The 22,325-nt window shown below is 44.5% G+C and overlaps 2 protein-coding genes across 2 annotated transcripts; both read right to left on the minus strand.

Annotated features, from left to right (window-relative positions):
* Positions 1-1,882: 1,882 nt before the first annotated feature.
* LOC308153800 (trace amine-associated receptor 1-like) lies at positions 1,883-3,013 on the minus strand (the record flags this gene model as incomplete). Its single annotated transcript, XM_080526989.1, has 1 exon — positions 1,883-3,013. The coding sequence occupies one exon, from the start codon at positions 3,011-3,013 to the stop codon at positions 1,883-1,885; it is 1,131 nt and encodes a 376-aa protein (XP_080383115.1).
* Positions 3,014-6,116: 3,103 nt separating this feature from the next.
* Positions 6,117-17,793, minus strand: LOC308153801 (alpha-1A adrenergic receptor-like; the record flags this gene model as incomplete). Its single annotated transcript, XM_080526990.1, has 2 exons — positions 16,797-17,793; positions 6,117-6,694 (listed from the first exon to the last, which is right to left on the minus strand). Exons 1-2 carry the CDS (start codon positions 17,770-17,772, stop codon positions 6,117-6,119), a joined length of 1,554 nt encoding a protein of 517 aa, XP_080383116.1. The 5' UTR covers positions 17,773-17,793.
* Positions 17,794-22,325: the final 4,532 nt, after the last annotated feature.

The raw sequence follows: 22,325 nt of genomic DNA on the forward strand, positions 1-22,325 counted from the left end.
TCCTAAACTGGGTGAGTCTTATCAATTTAGTTTATCAATGATCAACATTTATGTTCTTGTCATCCTTTGCTGACACAAACTCAAAATAATCCTTATATTTCCAGCTATTTAACGCATATCTCTGTTCTCGCTCCATTGTGTAGGCTACGCTTCTGTTTACACTGTGCAATCAGCGTGGTGATACACGTGAGCGATTCTGCTGCAATCTCGCGATAGTCGAGAGCCGTTTTTTGCGGGCATGGCCTTCCATAGTAACCTCGTGTTGAAAACGTGGGCACTGACGTCACTCCCCAAGACGCGAGAAATGTTTGTTTACTATCGAACATTACAAAGAAATACTGCATTTAGCCTAAGTTATGAGGTAGTAACGCAATAGTAACGCACATCCACTTGAATAAGTAACTTTAATCCGATTACTGATTTGGAAATAGTATCGCGTTAGAATACTCGTTACTGGGAAAAGTATTCAGATTAGAGTATCGCGTTACTTAGTATCGCGTTACCGGCATCACTGCTAGGGTCTACTCATAAAAGTCAAGGCATCAATTACTTCTGTTGCTCCATATAACAATTATACCCCTACAACTGAATACGCCCAATTACCTGTAATGCTAGGCTTATTGTCGGTTTTTAGGTCAACTAATAAGGATTAGCAATTTTTGCTTTCAGAAAGACAAACCATGTTAGATAATACAACTGTAGGCTTAATACCAAAAGCAATTGCGATGGTGCAATCCCCATAAATTGTGCCACTGAAATGCATCAGGACAGAGAATACATTTTTTCTCGTCAGGATTACAACCGAAGAGTGGAGAAAAAGCAGTTGCTATGCCTCCTCTGGAATCAACCAATTCTAAACATAGCAGAGCAACCGTTCTCTCTGTAGGTGGATTAGACTTGCAACTTCTGACACGGTCTGGTGAAAAGGGCCACATGTCGGCAATGAGCAAAAAGCTGATAAAGCTGAAAAAGTGTTTTTTGCATATTATGAAAGTTGAAGTGTTGAAGAGCCCACTCGATATAACAAACAACCGTTTTAGGATCACTAAATACTAAGCATTTGTGAATTAGATTCACTGTCTCATCTGCTGCAGACTACTGGATAAGTGATACATGGCTTGTAAACAAACGTACGTTTTAGGACACTTTCAAAAGCAAGGACCTGTGTGATCATCTAATTATGTGTAGTTATGTGTTTTTAGCATGTTGATGTTCCTTTTTAGCCGCTAGCTATAAGCAGCTGTTTTGTGTGTGTTTTGATTCAGAGCCATATTCTCCAGTATTTGGTTTGAGGTGTACCAACTTCCAAATAAGCACATCTTCTTCAACTATTTTGTATGACACATCATTTGAAAGCTTACAATCTGCACTTTCATAATCTAGAAAAAAACTGAAAAATGACCTTGCCCTACTTTCCAGACCCTCTCACAATTGGTTCTGATGTGAGTGCTCTATACTACGGTCCAACTACAAGTGTTCTGTTGCTCTGCCGCCTCATCATGATTGCTGTTCCTCTGACTGTTTCTGCTCTGTTCCACACAGGCAGGAAGGAACAATCTGCCTCTACCCTATATAACACATCCTGGTGAACAACTTTGTTTCCCTGATAAACGCAATGTCACGATGAGCAGGCGGCACTCTCTGATACCTTGAAACTACAAATCACCACTTTATAGGGTTAGGGTTAGGGTTAGGGGTGACAGAACATTATTATCTATTTTATTCAGGGAAAGGATGATACATTATTCATTTTCCTTCAAACAACACAAAAGAGAGGGAGAGAAAATAGGAGACATTGTCCTGCACTTACAGTATACATTTCTTTGTTTCGTAAAAAAAAGAAGGGATTTTTGCAGCCTCACAGTTAGTGAATGATCAGTGGTTATTTTGAAATAGTCTCCAAGGCCCTTTCACCAGTCGGTGGTGACCTCCTGCCCGTTGGGGGTTCCGGCTGTCTGCCTAGTATCCCACATCCCAAGATGGACACAAAGGCATGGCGGAAGTCCCTGTTGAAGGAGGCATAGAGGAAGGGGTTGAGGGAAGAGTTAGCATGGCCTAGCCACATAATGATCTCCAGGACCAGGGGGTTGATGTGATACCCCCACAGGGGGTGGGTCAAGTTGACACTGAAGAATGGACACCAGCACAGCAGGAAGACTCCCATGATTAGACCCAGGGTCCTCGCTGCCTTCCTCTCCTTCCTCATCACGCAGCCCCCCACCTGGCCTCCTCTTGTCGGGTCAGGGCTGCCGTTGTGGCCCGCCTGGTTGTGGCCCACCTGGAGCTGCCCCGCCTGGTTGTGGCCCGTCTGAAGCTGCCCCGCCTGGTGCTCCATAGCATGGATCCACCTCGCCTGCCTCTGGGCTACCATGAAGATCCTCCCATAGGCGAACAGCATGAAGCCCACAGGGAGGAAGAAACACACAATGGAGGAGGCCATGGCGTAGGCGGGTTGGAAGCTCGCCATGCAGGCCTTCTGGTGGCCGTAGGGAGACCCTATAGGGGGCACCAGGGAGTAGCTGCCAAAGGAGACAGAGACGGAGGCGTAGAGGAAAGAGAGAAGCCAGCAGAGCAGCAGGAGAACGGCCACGCGCCTGGGAGACATGCGGGCGGGGTAGTGTAACGGGTCGCAGACCGCCACATAGCGGTCCAGCGCCACGCAGCTGAGGTGAAAGATGGAGGATGTGCTGAGGGTGACGTCGAGCAGGAAGTGAGCGGTGCAGAAGCTCCGGCCGAAGTGCCAGGTGTCGACGGAACGCACCAGGCTGAACGGCATGACTAGCACGGCGACCAAGAAGTCTGCGATCGCCAGGGAAACCACAAAGGCATTGGTGGGTGTCTGAAGATTCCGGAAGAGTCCCACAGAGGCCATGATGAGGACGTTCCCCAGGATGGCGAAAATCGGGATGGGGAGCAGGAGGCAGAGCACACTCACTCTGGCCGCAGTTCCATGGAATAGCACTGAGGTGCTGTCGTTGGAAAGCAGGCTGTGATTGGCTGAGGTGACAACCATCATGAGAGAAAACCCAAGATGTCCACATTAGTATAGAGACAAATACACTAAGACTAGTGATTATGGGTGTAAATATATATCACAAAAAGAGATTGCAGCAGATTCGCTCACAAAAGGCCTCTCTTCCACGTGTCCCACGAGATGTCAGTTCAATCTATCCTCACTTAGTTGAAGATAAAATCCATTCCAATGAACCGATTCACGCTTCCCCCCTCCGCTCTTGAGCCTTGCTCATTGATCTATTGCTGTCTATTCAATACAATACTCTCTGAGCCTTCCCCACAGGGTCCACAGTCCGCAGGCTCTTTGCTCAGAAGTGGTCGTCTCTGCACCTTCTGTCTGCGGGGAATCTGTGTGTCCCAGTGATGCTTAGTGTCACAGCACGGCACAGTCACTCATTAACCAGCATGCATCTCAGCAAGCCTAACTAGCCAAGAATGAGGGGACCCTATGTCAGATATGGTGATTTATGGTCAAGCATGGATCGATTAGGTCTGTCTGTCGGCCATAAACCTCTGTTACTATCTCTCCTCTAGAGACGACCCTCTCTGTCCCTGCGTCATGTGCACTCCCGGCCTAAGACACTCAGGTATGTTTACTCACTGCTTAGTGCAGGACGCATATCACATTCAAAAACTGCATACACATTCACACACCACATACACATTCACACATTGATACACATTCACACACCACATACACATTTACACATTGATACACATTCACACACCACATACACATTTACACATTGATACACATTCACACACTGCATACACATTCACACATTGATCCACATTCAAAAACTGCATACACATTCAAACACACATACACATTTGAACACACCACATACATATTCATGCATACACATTCACACACCACAATACACCTTCACACACCGCATACACCCGATGTCGACCTCCACCAGCTTCCCTTTTACCCACTAGATGTTTACCCACAGGACTACAACACCAGATAAATCAGGTTATACTTTATTTAGGCAAACATAGCATAAAGATACCAAGTGACAGTAACAGAAACGTGATCTGCTCTTCACACACACATATACAGTGGGGGAAATAAGTATTGAACACAACATTTTGTCCAGTAAATGTATTTCCAATGAGCCTATTCAAGTAAAATTTGCACCATACTTTGGTATTAACTCAAACAATCCAGACAATTTTTTTTACATTTAAGTCCATATGTAAATAAAGTTATGTGGAATAAAGTGGAATGAAACAGGAAAAAAGTATTGAATACACTAAGAAAAAGTAGTACACCACAGCAAGGAAAGGCAAGGAACCAGCTGAAAACCATATTAGTTAGGAGTCAACTCTACCTCCAATCTGTGCTAATTAATGTCAGCTGGGTTAGAATATATTTATGGCTATAAAAGTTTTTTTTTGTTACCAAGATGCCACACAACAAACATCTAATGATGGGTAAAAGCAAAGAGCTGTCTCAAGACCTTCGCAACCTGATTGTTGCAAAACATGGGACATGGAATTGGCTACAGACATATTTCACAACTTCTGAATCTTCCAGTAAGCACCATTGGGGGCATTATCCGTATGTGGAAGCAACATCCCTCCACCATCAACCGGCCATGCACAGGAGCTCCTCTCAAGATTTCTGATCAGGGAGTCAGAAGGATACTTAGAAGAGTAGCCAAAGAGCCACGGACCACTAGGAAAGAGCTCCAGAAAGACTTGGAGGCAGCAGGTACAACTGTGACAGAAAGGACAGTAGGCAATGCACTCCACCGCCATGGCCTCTGTGTACGCTCAGCCCGCAAGACTCCACTACGAAAAAAACAAAAAACATGTTGAAGCTCCTTTAAGGTTTGCCAAACAACATTTGGACATGCCAGTGAACTACTGCATGTACTCTGGTCAGATGAGACCAAAATGTAACCTTTTGGCTGTCACACTACACACCATGTTTGGAGGAGAAATGGCATTGCACATCACCCGCATCACAACACTATACCAACAGTGAAGTTTGGAGGTGGAAGTATCATGGTGTGTGGCTGTTTCTGCTCTCGTGGTACTGGCAGACTTCATATCATTGAAGGAACAATGAATGGAGCCATGTACAGACAGATTCTTGAGATGAACCTGCTGCCATCCACCAGGATGCTGAGGATGAGACGTGTATGGACCTTCCAGCAGGACAACGGTCCAAAGCATACAGCAAAGGAAACTCGCAATTGGTTTCAGAGAAAGAAAATCTACTTGTTGGAATGGCCTAGTCAATCACTTGACTTAAACCGAATTGAACATTTGTGGAAGCATCTGAAGATCCAGATCCACAAGAGGGCCCCCCGCAATCTTCTGTTACTTCATACAGAAAATATTTAATTAATTTCAGTTAGTGTGTTCAATACTTTTTTCCTGTTTCATTCCACATTATTACACATAACTTTATTTACTTATGGACTTTAATGTTTAGATTTTTTGTCTGGATTGTTTGAGTTAATACCAAAGTCTGGTGCAAATTTCACTTGAATAGGCTCATTGGAAATACATTTACTGGATAAAATGTTGATGTGTTCAATACTTATTTCCCCGACTGTACATAGTTTCTTTGTCAGGGGCATCACAAATCCCGGAGAGGATTCAAAGAGGATTCAATGATTCAGGACAAAAATGTGAAACAATAGGTAGCTTCTTCAGGCACAGTTCAAAATGGAGCCCATAGTCTGGTATACACAGCCGTGTTACAAACACATGCACTGGTCTCTTTCCTTTCCATAGTATGCAGTATTGTATGTATGTGCGTATGTGGTCCTCCAGTCTTCTGGGAAATGTAGTTTTAGCTGCATTAATGCACTCTGACACTAGGGGGAGTCACAGTCACAGGCCACACAGCCTGGTACATTACACAGCTAAACATACTCTCAACACTGCAGTGTCATCTTTACCCATTCACATTCTTTATGACAATGATAAAATCCACTGACACATGAATGATTGCTTCATTATCACTTGAACCTTTGACATGAACCAGGACAAAACATCATCCCCCATCATCAGTCTGGTCCTGTGTGGGATTGAAATCCCTGTCAGGAATGACTCAATGACTCATGACTATAATGACTCAGTCACACCTTCTCCTCATTTGGGTTGGCTGTGCCCCCTCTCTCCACCACCAGAGCCCTGTTTCCATTCTGACCACAGGGGAAGGAGAACACCCCAGGATCACCAGGCTCCCTGTGCTGGGTCCCTCCCTGGGACGTCTCCGCCCTCAGAGGGCCTAGCTGGCAGTCTGAGGGACTCCCCGGCGGCGGGGAGGAAGGGGAGGGGGAGGTGGATGTTTTCCTGGAAGCCCCCCAGGTGTACAATGTGTTCCCCTCAGGGCAAACGGGCAGACCCGTGCCCAGATAAGTGGGGCTGGGGCAGGGGGAGGAGGGCAGGGTGCGCTGGCTCCCGTTGGAGGTGTGCTCCGCCGAGCCCTTGCGTGAGTAGCCGGAGGAGGAGTTGCGGTTGGAGGTGTGGTAGTTGTGTGCACGCCAGCGGTTCCTGCGGTGGCACTGGCACCTGAGGATGCGGATGAAGGCTAGTTTGAACTCGCGGCTGTAGCAGGGGTAGATGATGGGGTTCAGGCAGCTGTTGAAGTAGCCCAGCCAGAAGATCACCTTGAAGACAGTCTCGGACGGACGCAGGTTTACGTTAAAAGACCCTGAGAGAGAGAAAAATCACAGAAAAGATTATACTAAACTGTATACATATACAACCTCTACAACATATTATTTTATATATAGTAGTAGTAGCATAGTTTATACATGTGTGACTATGGGGACTTTCTCACAAAACAGACTTGTATTACATTTGAGTCCAGCAGGTGGCAGTGTGCTATAACAACAAGCATTGATGCTTCATGTTGGGTCAAGAAGATTGACATTTACACACATCACAGGAAAAATAGAAACCCTAGACTGTTAATGACTGTTAATTACATTAAACGCCTCATTAGTTGCAGGAATGTGGGGGTCAACCAGGGGACAACAGGTCATGGAATGACCCAGAGCAAGGGATGACCTCACATTCTTAGTTGTCCATAAGTAATGAACTTTCACTTTCTCTGGTCTTAACCTCTCTCCTTTCTGTGGGGGGTGGCGGGTGGTGGGGAGTGCACCCTCTAAAACGTTTTTTTGGTCACTCTTTCTTTATTTTTTTTCAATCATGCCATTATTTCAATGTAGCATTTGTTACAGTCCTCAGAATTTTCTGCAGATCTCTAAATGCATATAGGAAAGAAAAAGGAATTCTGTCTATGTTCAAACGCAGCTCATTGCAACACAATTAGGTCATTATCCTTTGAAAAACGTGTAAAGTCCGCTTACTACATAAAGCTACAGAAGTTTTGAATTTCTTAGAACAGGAAAGGAAATGATGATGAACAAGAGGTCCCGTTGGGACCATATATCCTGACAAATGTATACACTCACTGCAATGTAAGTTGCTTTGGATAAAGGCGTTCAGCTAAATGGCATCTGTATATATATATATACACTGAACAGAAATATAAACGCAACACGTTAGTTTTTGCTAAAAAAATTCACGAGTTGAAATCAAAGACCTAATACCTTTTCTATGTACACAAAAAGCCTATTTCTCTCAAATTGTGTTCACCAATGTGTTTAAATCTGTGTTAGTGAGCACTTCTCCTTTGCCGAGATAATCCATCCACCTGACAGGTGTGGCATATCCAGATGCTGATTAGACAGCATGATTATTGCACAGATGTGCCTTAGGCTGGTCACAATAAAAGGCCACTAAAATGTGCAGTTCTATCACACAGCAGGAATGTCCACCAGAGCTGTTGCCCATAAACTGAATGTTAATTTATCTACCAAGTCTTAGGTCTTTGATTTCAAAATGGGAGCAAAAACAGAAGTGTTGTGTTTATATTTTTGTTCAATATACAGTATATATATATATACAGTTGAAGTTGGAAGTTTACATACACTTACGTTGAAGTCCACTCCACAGATTTCATGTTAACAAACGTCAGTTTTGGGAAGTCGGTTAGGACAGATTATTTCACTTAAAATTCTCTATATCACAATTTCAGTGGGTCAGAAGTTTACATACACTAAGTTGACTGTGCCTTTAAACAATTTGGAAAATTCCAGAAAATTATGGCTTTAGAAGCTTCTAATAGACTAACAACTTTTGAGTTAATTGGCGGTGTACCTGTGAATGTATTCTAAGGCCAACCTTTGAACTCAGTGCCTCTAATTGCTGCAGCTGAAGATAGCTGACCTTGTGCCTAGAGCAAAAATACCATGTTCCAAAAATTGACTGACAAATTGATTGCATGGGAATAAGTCAGTAAAAAAAGAAAAGAAAAAAATAATTTTGGCGAATGGGTCTTCCAAATGAACAATGACCCCCAAGCATACTTCCTAAGTTGTGGCAAAATGGCTTAAGGACAACAAAGGTATGGGAATTGGAGTAACTGTCACAAAAAGCCCTGACCTCATTCTTATAGAACTGAAAATGTGTGTGCGATCCCTAACCCCTAATTGCTCCAGGATTGCCGACTATGGCTGACCCTGTGCCTAGAGCAAGAAATACCAAATTCCATCAATTGACCCTTTGTCAAGACCCGCCCATAGTCCCGCCCTCCTAGGCTACTGTTGCTAGGTGGGACAAACACTAGTCTCGTGGGGGTTCACTTCCATTGGAAATAATAGAAAATACAGGGAGATTGATCTTGCTTACTTGAGATTTAACTTAGCTCATAACACTAATCTTGCTCATAACTCTGATCAGTGATATGGAAACGTGTCTACAAATCAATCAATCAATCAATCAAATTGTATTTAGTACCGATATCTTACGGTAGCCATGGCCGCTAACGTGACCTGTCATCCCGCGGTTGCTACCTCTCTCGGCCGTGTCGTCTCCACAGACTTCCCCCTTGAGTCTGTCAGTGACCATTTCTGGAGCCAGGGGTCTCAAATATCATCCAAATGTCGACAGACTGACAAGTTGATTGCACGTGAAATAAAACATTCTGGAGGTCAAGGGAGTCAAGGATGATCTTCACTTCTCTGTTATTGGTCAACTGACATCTCCATTTCCTGTCGTTGTCTTGCCTTCCTGAGTGACACAGTCAGACTGATGGCGCAGGGAGACGCCACAACGTGACCTGGTGTCTGGAGCTCAGCACCTCCCTCCTCCACCCAGCTCAGCATGACTCCGCTAAAACAGCAGTAACACGCTCCAGGGCTATACAAGGTAATTCTGTCATTGGACGAGGACGAGGAGATGGTTTAGAAGAGACAGAAGGGAGGTGTTGAGAGAAGGAACGTCCAACATCCTCAGCTCTGACATCAAGAACATGCAGACATGCAGACAAATTCCTCAAGATGTTACCTAAATACTGTAAATTCAAAAATCCTGGATCCAGTTCCAAACATTTCACTTCAAACAGGCACTTCCATTGACACTTGGCCTTAGTAAGCTACTGAGAGATACTTCACTGTGTTACACAGTGTCAGTCTCCTTCTACTCCCAAACGTCTCTGAGAGGGAGTCCAACACATTAACAAGGTGAGAGTGGAGCTATGTCTGACAGGAGAAAACAGATAACTACAAAACACAGGAAGTGTGTGATTGCCTCCTTTTGTGTGTGTGTGTGTGTGTGTGTGTGTGTGTGTGTGTGTGTGTGTGTGTGCGTGTGTGTGTGTGTGTGTGTGTGTTTGGGTCTGTATCCTCTGAGGAGGTGAACTTCCAAAAAGAACAACACATTCCTGGCACAAGTTTGAGGATGCCCTTGGATCCCAGCCAGTCATGTGTGAAGTGACCTCTAGGACATCATATCACCTAATTACCTCTAGGACATAATACCCCTTTCTAATGTATCAACATCAAAAACATGTGGTAGCATTTCGTAACACAATGTTTGCTTAACACATTTATGGGGCTCACTGCTTCTCATAAGAGCATTTGTAAATGCGTAAATGCCAATAATGCATTCATGTGGTTCATTAAACGATAGATACATCATATCCACTGGGTCAAGCAATATCCTGACACACAGATAACCACTAACCCTAACCACTCTCTAGGATCTGGGACTAACCACTCTCTAGGATCTGGGACTAACCACTCTCTAGGATCTGGGACTAACCACTCTCTAGGATCTGGGACTAACCACTCTCTAGGACCTGGGACTAACCACTCTCTAGGACCTGGGACTAACCACTCTCTAGGACCTGGGACTAACCACTCTCTAGGACCTGGGACTAACCACTCTCTAGGATCTGGGACTAACCACTCTCTAGGATCTGGGACTAACCACTCTCTAGGATCTGGGACTAACCACTCTCTAGGACCTGGAGGGCACGGAAATGGTCACATCCCAATCAGCTCTGAGTGTTATTAAACTGACTCACTGGCTGGGCTCAGGGACTAACACTCAACCCACGAAAGAGACAGAGATAGAGAGAGAGAGAGAGAGAGAGAGAGAGAGAGAGAGAGAGAGAGAGAGACAGAGACCCATCACTTATTCATCATGGACGGACGGGGTGGAAATAGCATGTGAAAATACCAGCCACTAAGAGTAGGGCCATTCATCCACTGTACAGGAGGCCAAGACACATACAGAGCACATTCTCCCTCTCAGTCTCTCTCTCTCACACACACATACACACACACACACACACACACACACACACACACACACCAACCACACACACTATGCTAATGGTTATTATTATGCCATCTGCGACTCAAGCCGTGCAGTAAACAGTAAACACACTTCATCTCTGCAACCTTTGGCCGACAGACCGGGTCCAAACAGCTCTCTGGCTCTCTCTCCCACTAAGCCCTCTGTCTCTGAGGCCTGGGGTGCCTGCCAGTGGACCAGTGTGTGCTGGGAGAGGGACCGGCATGTACTGGGAAGCTTCACTTCCTCCACCGCGGGCCACCGAGGGGCCGTAAGGGCAAACACAGTAGTGGACCGGACTGGACACCACAGACCGCACAGGGACCCGGACACGGGGGGTCACAGCCTGCAGCAGTCCACACAGCCCCTGACTAGACCAGGATTACAGGTTGAGTCAGTTTGACTTAGTGTGGAGAAAAAACAACCTCAACACGGGGTTTTCAACACAAACAAAGAAAACTGGTTTTCCTGTGAGCTCAAGCGGTGGTTTATTGTAAATGGAAGGACTTTTGGAAGCTTTTTTTTGTTTTGTTTTTTTTGTTTATGTAAAGATCCTATAGTGTAAACGGTTCTGTTTGCTGAGGATACAGCAGTACGCCTGGAGGACAATGGGATGAGAGGAACTGGTGGAGGACCATTGTCTCTGCTCTCGATCCCCACTCAGCGAAAATATATTTTTCACCTCCTTCCTGAAGACAAACAGACAAACACACGCAGGCAAACAGGAACCCGTAGAAGAGCCATTGAAGGAAGCGAGACATCCTGTTATTCTGATGGTGAGCAGTGATACCTACAACAGATGTCCATGTCCATGGTCCACAGATCGACCGGCACCATGCACCAGCCCCCCGGCCCACAGATCTACCAGCCCCGCGGCCCACAGATCTACCAGCCCCGCGGCCCACAGATCTACCAGCCCCCCGGCCCACAGATCTACCAGCCCCCCACCGGCCCTCCCAGTGGCCTCGCTACGTTAGCATGAAACACACACACACACAAACACACAACACATGCACAAACTTGCACCACCTGCACTCACACACACACACACATCCCCCCTCCAAACGGACACATATTGCCACTTTATACAACGGTTTGATCAGAACAAGCATTGTGATTGGCTGAGAGACGTTTGAAGCCATGATCATGTCACGGTCAAATCACCCGCGATGATATTCATACACCGCAGTAGATTTGTTTATCACATTCCCTTGAAAACGTTAGTTTTGGGAACTATATTTGTTGTGTAACTGTTATATAAAAGCAATAACCGGCAGGCCCTACAACGGATGGTGGAAACCAACCGCCCAGCACATCATCGGCACCAAACTTCCTACCATCGAGTCCTTCTAGGCAGACCAGCCAGTGTCGGTGGAGGGCGGTAAGCATCATCACGGACACCTCGCACCCCAGCCATGGTCTGTTTGACCCCTCACCATCTAAGAGACTCAGAAAGTACAGGATCCTCAGGTCCCGTATCAGCAGGCTCCAGAACAGGCTGGCCGAGCAGGCTTCTTTCACAGATCTGTCATGCTGATAAACAATCCCCCCCCACACACTCTGTTGAACTATCCCCCCCTCAGCGCCCCCTCCCCACCCCCGGCCACTGTGGACAATCAAATTAGCCTTTGCACTACTGCTTGTTGCACACAACCCTGGTCAATGTGAACACTCATTTACCCTTTGCACTACTACTGTTTACAAATACTGCCTTTGCACATACCATTTTTGCACATACGTCTTTTTCATATAGCCCCTATTTATACATCTGTACAGTGCATTCGGACAGTATTCAGACCCGTTCACTTTCTACACATTTTGTTGTGTTATAGCCTCAATTTAAAATGTATTCCGTAAAGATTATTTGCCATCAATCCACACATATTACCCCAGAATGACAAAGCGACTTTCTTTTTAAATTTCAGTAAATTTCTTAAAATTGAGTCTCTTAGATGTAGTTTTTTAGCTCATCCTAATCTACGCAGTGTGTAATTGATTCCTATGTGAATCCAAAGATATTCATTCAAAGTGAAGAGGTCTGAATACTTTCTGAATGCACTGTACATACCATATTGTACAATGTACAGTGTACATAACTATCTTAACTGTACATAGCTCATAACTATACCTATAACTACCGCACTTACCATACTGTACCTATCACTATCACTGTCATGTTTTTATATCATGTTTATATCACTATTTGCACTTCTGGATAGATGCTGAACTGCATTTCGCATTACTTGTACTCTGTAATGACAATAAAGTTTAATCTAATCTAAATCTAATCTAATAATGCCCTTAATGACTTACAAGTCTGGGTTTCTGTCCTGTTTGGGTATGCTGCCTGCACCAGTCAATAAAAGACACACCCTTTACAGGATATGAGTGCCGCTGCTGGGTGTTAAAGTGCCAGGGGAAATGGGGGGGGGGGGGGGGGGCAGAATAAATAACACAGTTATCCCCTGAGGACTAATGGTTTATCACTGGCGGAGATGAGCCGGGAGAAACAGAACAGACAGCTGAAAAGGCATGCGTTTCGATTCCCTTAGAATGAGCGTGTGCATGGATGAGATTAACTGGATTGGTAGTGTAAACTGAAGATGTTTGTTTACTGTAAGCGGGGGGAGCACTGCATGACAAACAGATGTGTTACTGAATGAGAAATGCAGTGGCTATTGAGATTGGGAAATATTTCTCTAATTAGGGATGTGTGTGTGTGTGTGTGTGTGTATGCATTCATGTGTATCTGCCCTTCGGTGCCTCTGTGTGCCACCTGGCCTGGCAGGGTGAGGGCATGACAGAGTGAGGGCATGTTAGGGTGAGGGCATGGCAGGGTGAGGGCATGGCAGGGTGAGGGCATGGCAGGGTGAGGGCATGACAGAGTGAGGGCATGGCAGGGGTGAGGGCATGGCAGGGTGAGGGCATGGCAGGGTGAGGGCATGGCAGGGTGAGGGCATGGGCATCAATCGACTGTAGACAGGAGCAGCTGTGGGCACATTCAGCACATCACTCACGGCTATCACATTACAGAGTATTGGCTGCAGTGCAGGTACTGTCAGGGGTGAGGTGGACACACACACACACACACACACACACACAAACAAAAACATACACAGTGAGTTAAGGAAATAGTGGCCGTATTGACAAACAATAATGAGTGGCTCACAGGAAATCTCCCTCCATGGGTGGAGGCTAATGAAGGCTCAGTCTCCCATTACTGAAGCTTTCACACTGAGCCAGACATTCAACCAGGGCTCCCCACAAAGGCACAGGCTGATTCTACAAAACCAACAACCCATCCCAAACTCTCCAATTACAGACTAAAGCACAGGGTATCAGCTACTGCCTACGCTTTGGGATTCTCGATGACATGATAGAAGACCTACAATGCTCTGCGTTTTGGCAGTACACTCCAAACCTTTTTTTAAAAAACGTTGGCCTTAAGAGTGTCAATTACTATGAGGTTAAAGTAGAGATCCTCAGTTTTTATTTGATGGTATTGTGGTACATATTGGTTTCACCATTCACAAATTACATCACTTTGTATGTGTAGTCCCCCTATTTCAGGGTACCTAAAAGTAATGGGACCGGTGCATGAAATGTCCAAATTACCGTAAGTAGTTTAGTATTTGTTTGACAATGTTTTGCATGCAATAACTGCCTGAAGTCTGCGACCCATTGACCCCACCAGACGATGGGAATTTTCTCTTAACCCTTTTCTTAACCTTTTTTCTATACCCTTCCTCTATTATGCCTGGACAAATAATGTGACGGAACACACCTGATTTACGAGAAACAACCGTCAAGCCAATTTTCCCATTACATTTGCGTACCCTAAAATAAGAGGGACTATGTATGCATGTAAGTGTAATTTCTGGATGGTGAAACCAATATGTAAAAATACCATCAAATACAAACTGACAATTTCTACTTTAACTTCATATTCATTATTTGAAACCTCAAACCTTCATACTCCAAACCTTTGGAATGTGGAGCCAAAAGAAGAGAAAATGCTTCACTGTCACACCTGTTGCACACCAGACTGACCCCACAGGAGTTAAATGAGGTTGTGTTATGGTTAGGGGTGTGTAATATTGATTTTTTAAATCTCTAATAATAACAGTATCAAAAACTAAACAGGATACCGGTCATTAGGACTAATGGTTGTCTGTTGATACGTCTTGAATAAACAAGAGTACAGACCATCTCATTCTCCCATTCTGCTTGTCCTCCTTCCTGTCCTCCTCTAGACCCATGGAGCAGCAGAATCCCAGAAGTTTCCCAGAGTTCTGGGCATCTGGGATCTAATTAAGTGTCCCTCTAGACTCAAGAATCTCTTGCTGTCTGACCTTGCACAGTGACCTTGACTAAGTGACCTAAGCTAAGTTGATGTGTGTGTGTGTGTGTGTGTGTGTGTGTGTGTGTGTGTGTGTGTGTGTGTGTGTGTGTGTGTGTGTGTGTGTGTGTGTGTGTGGTGGGGGTGGTGACCAGCCAGGACCATCACAAATGGCAACCACAAGTATTAGAGGCTAGTGCCCTGATTACTATGGGCCAGAGAGGCAGATTGGAACAGACAGACAGACAGACAGACAGACAGACAGACAGACAGACAGACAGACAGACAGACAGACAGACAGACAGACGACAGCCAGAGAGACAGACAGAGAGAGGTCCAGAGAGGGGGAAGTAGTTATTAGAAAAAGAAAAAGCCTGAAAAGAAAAGAGTATATAAAGATTTGTGTTTTCTTATCCCCCTCATCTGCTTCTCTGGACCCTCACCATGGCATGCCTGCAGCACAGGCCTCACACTCCATATTGTTTCATTTCCTCTGAGATGTTGTCTCAAACAGCCATGACGGTGGGCTGGGTTTGAACTCCTGTCAATCTCCCTGGCGTCTGAGGCCCCTTGAACTAAGACTGGAGGACCAGAGAGGGGGCACGCTCCTTACGTAGAATACTTTGGGCCATCTCTGTACGAACACACTCAACATATAGAACTATATTTAGACTATATTTATATTGAACATATTTAGACTCCTCTCACATACCCCTGAGAACCTCAGCACTGACATTTACCCTGATTTATAGCAGTCCCACTGTAGTACAACTACTATCACCTTATCATCGTATTACCTCATCCTACATTTACTTTATTCTATTATTGTTGATTTTGTATTCTGCTGTTATTGCTGTTATTGCTGGTATTGCTGGTATTGTTGATTGTGGATTTAGTTGATTTTAAATCCTGCTTTATTTTATTATTGAATTTGTATTCGGCTGTAATGCCAATGTTGAAGAACGTGAACCCAAGAATTTTACTCTGTGTACCCGTACATTGATGTAGTAAAAGCAATTCTGATTCTGATTCTGGTTCTGATTCTGATTCAAATTCTGATTCTTGCATCAGTGGCTTGAGTAGAAGTCTGCTCTATAGCCAACTTATTGGGAGGGGTGAGTATTGGTGTTGAACGCAAAAAACAGCCAGGTGTCCAGGTTTATAAGGGGCCAGGCAGATGCTTGAACATATCACAGTAAATATGCAAATCTTAAAAAGCGAACAAAAATGTAGAACCATGTATAAATGTAGGCTACAATCATAAGCATAGTCACAGCCAGCCAGCTGTGTTGCGTCAGGCGAGCTGCGCACCACAATATATTAAAGTCAACTCTGCCACAGCATGTTAATAAATCAGAGCAGTTAATCCTGAGATGGAAAATGATTGCTATCCAAGTGTGGACTTCATGGGTGCTGGTGGGATTTATGGACCAGTGACCGATGAATATACCCCATAGGCGACTGACATGTCCATTCAGATATTAGTCTAATGAAAAAGCTTTTTAGCAGCATCTCTGCAGTGTCTCGCCTGATCAAATTAGATATGACGTCCAATGTCACTAAATAGTTCATGTTCTAAATAGTAGGCTATACGTTGTTAGTATACATTTTTTTATCTTGATGATCATTCATTATTAGTTAGCCTATCTGCTATTATGTGTAGGTAAACGTGCGTAAAAGCATACCTAAATAATATATACATCATATTAAATATGAAATTAAACACAAATATACAATTCAATTAAACATGATCATTTCAACCTACCGATAGGCAAGGCTAGGAAGAATGGGAGCCAACAAAGCGTAAACATGCCAACCACGACTCCCAAAGTTTTAGCAGCTTTCTTCTCCCGTGAGAATTTCAGAAGTTTCACCGTGAGCGTACTCCTCGCCTGGTGCGCGCGGTTCTTGCCCGTGGTGCCGGAGTCGTCGACGTGCACCTGGGATCCCTTGTGGATTCTGAGCGTCAGTTCGCTGGAGTTCATCCTCTCCCGCATCACCCCGGCCTCCAGGTTCTTAGTGGTCCGTTTGACCACGACGTACACCCGACAGTACATGAACAAGATCACGACCAGAGGGATGTAGAAGGAGCCGAGGGAAGAGAACAGTGCGTAAAACGGTTCCTCGGTGATGAGGCACACGGTGTCGTCCGGCGACTGCGGCTGCTTCCATCCGAGAAGGGGTCCGATGGAAATGACCACCGACGACACCCAGACCCCGAGCATGGCCAGCAGTGCTCGCTTTTCGGTCACTATACTCGGATATCGCAGCGGGTGACTCACGCCGATGTACCGGTCGATGGAGATTACGCACAGGCTCATGATGGACGCGGTGCAGCACAGCACGTCCATGGCTGCCCAGATGTCGCATAAAATCCGGCCGAACACCCAATAGTTTAGGACCTCCAGGGTGGCGGACACGGGCAGCACCGTGGTCCCCAGGAGAAGGTCGGCGATGGCCAGGTTGATGATGAAGTAGTTGGTCGGGGTCCGCAGGTGCCTGTTGCACACCACCGACAGGATGACAAGGATGTTCCCCACGATGGCGAACACGATGAAAGCCCCCAGGACCAAACCGAGGGGGATGGCTCGGGTGAGATCCACTTCACCGACCTCCGTCTGATTGCTCGAGCTGTTGCTGGAGAAGTTGACAGCCGACGTTGTACTCCGCTCTGTCCCACCGTAAAGTTCCGAGGAACCGTTTTTCCAGGAGTTTTCCGCATCATCAGTGCTCCGATTCATTTTGACTGAAGGGGTCCTCCATAGCAGGGTTCAGATCACTTGTAGCCGCACACAAACCCGAGTAACACTATGCCAACATAAATCGACACTGTTTTGTCAAGTGACATGAGGCTACATGGTTTAATTAAAAGGTTTTCGAGACATAAAATTCCATTCCTCAAACGGCGGTGACTGTTCTTGTCCCGCAATACGAATAGAAATGATACTATATAGCTTATCTTAAGTAATAATGGTCATGCAGCTCCCTTCAATCCAGCTCCAGTCCGTATGTCGCTCTTTCTCTCTCCTAAATTGTCTGCTCTCTAGCATACAGTACTGTACGGTGCAGCAGTCACCCTCGAGTTCCTCTCAGACCCCTCTCCTTTCCCCTGAACACAACTTGACTAATTCATTCGGCTATATGGAAGGAGAGATATATGCGACCAAACAAAAAGCGTACATTTCGTGACACCACAGAAAAACGCATAGATTGCGGTGCCTTACGCACAAGTATTTCTCACGACTCGGGCGGAGACTACTAAAGGTCATGTTTTCATTGGTGTATGAGTATAGTAGAGTAAGTCTATAGGCTTCTTATCATGCATGATGTGGTCTAGGGTTCCTTTGGGCTATTGTAAGTGGTGGAATTGTCCCCCACATTGTTTACTTTTCCCATAAATAAGGAGAGCTTGTCTTCAATAGCAGCTTGTCTTCAATCAGAAGACTAGCTGGACCAAGATTTTAAGATTTAGATAGTTGGATTTGGGCATGCCAAAAATGGAAATTAGAATTTATGTTTCATTATAAATCTGTTTTATTTATCTCTTATTGAACCTAATGTTACCTCTGATTGCTGATAAATGTTCTCCCTCTGTCCTAAATTACACTGGTTTGATTTATTATTTGGCCAAACTTTGTAGAGGTACAGGTGATGGAATGTGAATAAAAGTCATAATAATTCCTCTTGATTTCTGGAGAATGTCCCACCACTAAAGCTGCAGTGCTGGGAGAGCACTAGTTATTCCTAGTTAGTTATTCCTCCCATACCCTGCAGGGTATACTGTATGTGTGTGTGTGTGTGTGTGTGTGTGTGTGTGTGTGTGTGTGTGTGTAAATTCCACCATTTACAATAGTGTAAAGTGGTGAAAAGGTGAGGGGGTGAGGAGAGGTCACAAGGTTACAATCTGCCTTGGAATGATGCTTCTCCAATGCACCTGCTAATAATTACACCACACAAGACAGCAAGCTGCAGGGCTGGGAGGGGGGAACAAGGAAGTCCTTAACAACCACTAAGTGGTTAACACAAATAATCAGAATCAGAATCAGAATCAGAATCAGAAGACTTTATTGCCATGACATGTAAACATGTTAGGAATGTGGTTTGGGACAATGGAGCACGGTTTACAGCAGGACAGGTGCAAGACAGTGCAAACCAACATCAAAGTGCAAGAGTCATAATTAATATAAATATAAAGTGCAGAGATCAAGTAAATACACCATGAAGCTGATCATTAAGTGTGAAGGAGAAATCAACTAATACCCTCAGAAGTGTTTTTGACTCTCCCTGCGCCAGTGTCTGAGGCAGAATATGACAGGCTTTTACATAATATATATGCTATTTAGCTGACGCTATTATCCAAAGCGACTTACATTGCAGTGAGTGCATACCTTTTTCAGTATATATGGTCCCAGCAGGAATTCGAACCCACAACCTAAGCATTCTAGCACCATGCTCTACCAACTGAGCCACAGAGGACCATACTGAGCCACAGAGGACCATGAAACATTGTTAATCACTCCAGGTCAATGACATGCTCTTGGGTGCATGCTCTTGGGTCATTACTAGACATTAGCCCAGTTCCAGGGCCAACTGAGAGGTCGTTGCTCTGAGGGTGAACGTGGCTCCTCGGGTCTGGAAGTGCTTGACGGGCTGTATTCATATAACACAGGATGTTGTTGTAGCATCATTCCCATTCCCACTCCTGGAGTTGTATTTGTTTTCTCCCTTTGTTTTGTCTCTACCACACACAGTCCCATTTCAGTGTAACACCACTTCAGATCTCTGGATGTCTGTCTTTCTGAGTGGCCTCCAGATGTTCGGTCCAAAGCCAGAGCCTGCCTATATACAGTATGGTTCATTGGCAATATGAGAAGAACCAAAAATAAAACTTTGATGAGATGCCTTTAGGATAATTGAAAGTATATTATCACTCGTCACAGTACTTCTCATTGAAATGAGGGGTAGTGGTGGTCTAGTGGATAGTGAGTTGGACTTGTGATCGGAAGGTTGTGAGTTCAAATCCCGCCTGAAGCCACACCACTACTAGTGTGCCCTTGGGTAAGGCACTTAGCCCTCAGTTACTCCAGGGGGAATGTCCCTGTAATTCGTAATTGTAAGTCGCTTTGGATAAAAGCGTCTGCTAAATGGCAAAATTAATTAATTAAAATTTTTAATAAATGAAATGAAATGAAATTCAGTTCAGTTCAATTACTTCTCCAATGATTGCCAGAAAAGACATTATGGTGACTTTGGTCACAGTACTTCATAGCTGTGTCTCTGTGATATAGCATTTATATGGCATTTAGCAGACGCCTTATTCCAAAGCGACTTACAATCGCTACATCGCTACATCGCTACATCGCCACATATGTAGAATATTTTCTCTGTTTGGTGATCAAAAATGAGGGAAAAAGTCCTGAACAAAGTTAAGACTATTTATTCAAAAAAGACAGGATCGGGTCATCAGATTACACAGGATTGGTTCCTAAATTTCGTTGTTTGGTACCTGTACTGTAACAATGACAAATAAAGTCTATCTATCTATCTATCAATCAATACATTTGACTAAGCAAGTGAATCATCAATCGACCAGTCGTAGCAGGAAGAGTTATCTAGCTCAGGTCAGCGGCCATTGGCAGTCATCGTGATAGAATAAGAAAGATATTTCAAAATATTAAAATTGGTTTCTTCTTCTATCATGACGACGATATATGTATATATATATATTTATTTATTTATTTATTTTTGACACTGGAGAAATAGTACAAGGGGGTAGTAGAAATCTTAGGAGACGCAGTATAGGGGGAAGCAGGTGTCTCAGAAGACACAGGGCTGGGGGGTAATAGATGTCTCAGTATATACAACATATGACCCCCTCAAAAATGTGGAACGGGAGGTTAACTTGCTGAAAAAGCTTCAGCTTGTCCATATCTAGAAGAGTTTATATAACTCTAGGTCCCCTAATGTCAAACATGTGCATAGCCTTTGTCTTTGTTTAGGAAACACAAAATCCTCAAAAGAAGCTCAACAAATGTTGAGATGATGTTGCTTGGCATGGATGTCTGGCTTTATTATTATTACTTTTCCCCTGAAAGAAGGCGTGATTATAGTCTTCTGGACCGAGTCTGAGCAGGCAGTGTGTGTGTGTGTGAGTGTTTGTGTGTTTGTGTGTGTGTGTGTGTGTGTGTGTGTGTGTGTGGCAGGGGGGGGGGGGGGGGGTGGAGAGAAAGAGGGAGAGAGAAAGATAACTTCTCACTCAACACCCAGCCAGGCACTCCATGCATAAATCTCCTCCAATAGTATAGTATAATCTATCTTAAACTTTATATAGGTTAAAAAAACTGAAGTCAGCCATTAGATAAAAGCCTCCTTCCCAGCTAACTTGTATGATCACACTCATGTGGAGGGAATAAATCGGAGGACGTCTCATTGTAATGCATGGAACGGAACAAGGGATAGTCAAACCATGTTTGATACCGTTCCGCATTCTTTTTAGACACATTCCTGATTCTATTCCATGCATTACAATAAGCCCGTCCTCCGATGTCTACCTCCTCCAGCCTCCCCTGGGTCTCACAGGGTCTCGTAGGCATGGAGACCTCACGCAAGCCAATCAAACTCTACTTCATCCAGAATGAGAAACACAGACTCACAAACTGTGGGAGGGACATTAGGGGTCCTGGTCAATGTCGCTGTGTGTTCTGGTAATTGAAGGTGACAGGAGAACGATCCGTCATGCCCATAGGGGACACACAGGCATGGGCTGTCTCCGATTTATCCTATTTTACAATTTTATGGATGTTACATTAGTTATTGAACTTCATTTTTAAGCCCACGTTTTATAATTACATTTCTGGGTTTTTTTGTGGACAGGGCACACGGACCAGGTCCCTCGTAAGTAAGTAAGTAAAGCTTTATTTCTATAGCACCTTTCATACAGGAAATGCAGCTCAAAGTGCTTTACAACAGGATAAAAACATATACAAGCATAAAATGAATATAAAAGCAGGGGAAGTATATAAAACAAAAGAAGGTAGAAATAACATACAATAAAAGAGGAGAAACAAATGTAAGAAATAAAAAGATAAAACATGAATAACACAGTCCCCTAGGTACTGTACGGCTCCCAAGTTGCAGGGCAAAGGGAGGCCCAGGCAGGATACTAAACACTCTAGTCACTAGTGCATGCAGTATCATCAGTTCATCAATCATTATTTACTAAAAAATACCATAAGGCAGGCATCTTATACAGAGAAGAAGAGAGAGTGTATAGAGACACACACATATTTATGTC

This window comes from Nansenia antarctica, assembly GCF_963989245.1.
Source record: "Nansenia antarctica genome assembly, chromosome: 3".
Taxonomy (NCBI): domain Eukaryota; kingdom Metazoa; phylum Chordata; class Actinopteri; order Argentiniformes; family Microstomatidae; genus Nansenia; species Nansenia antarctica.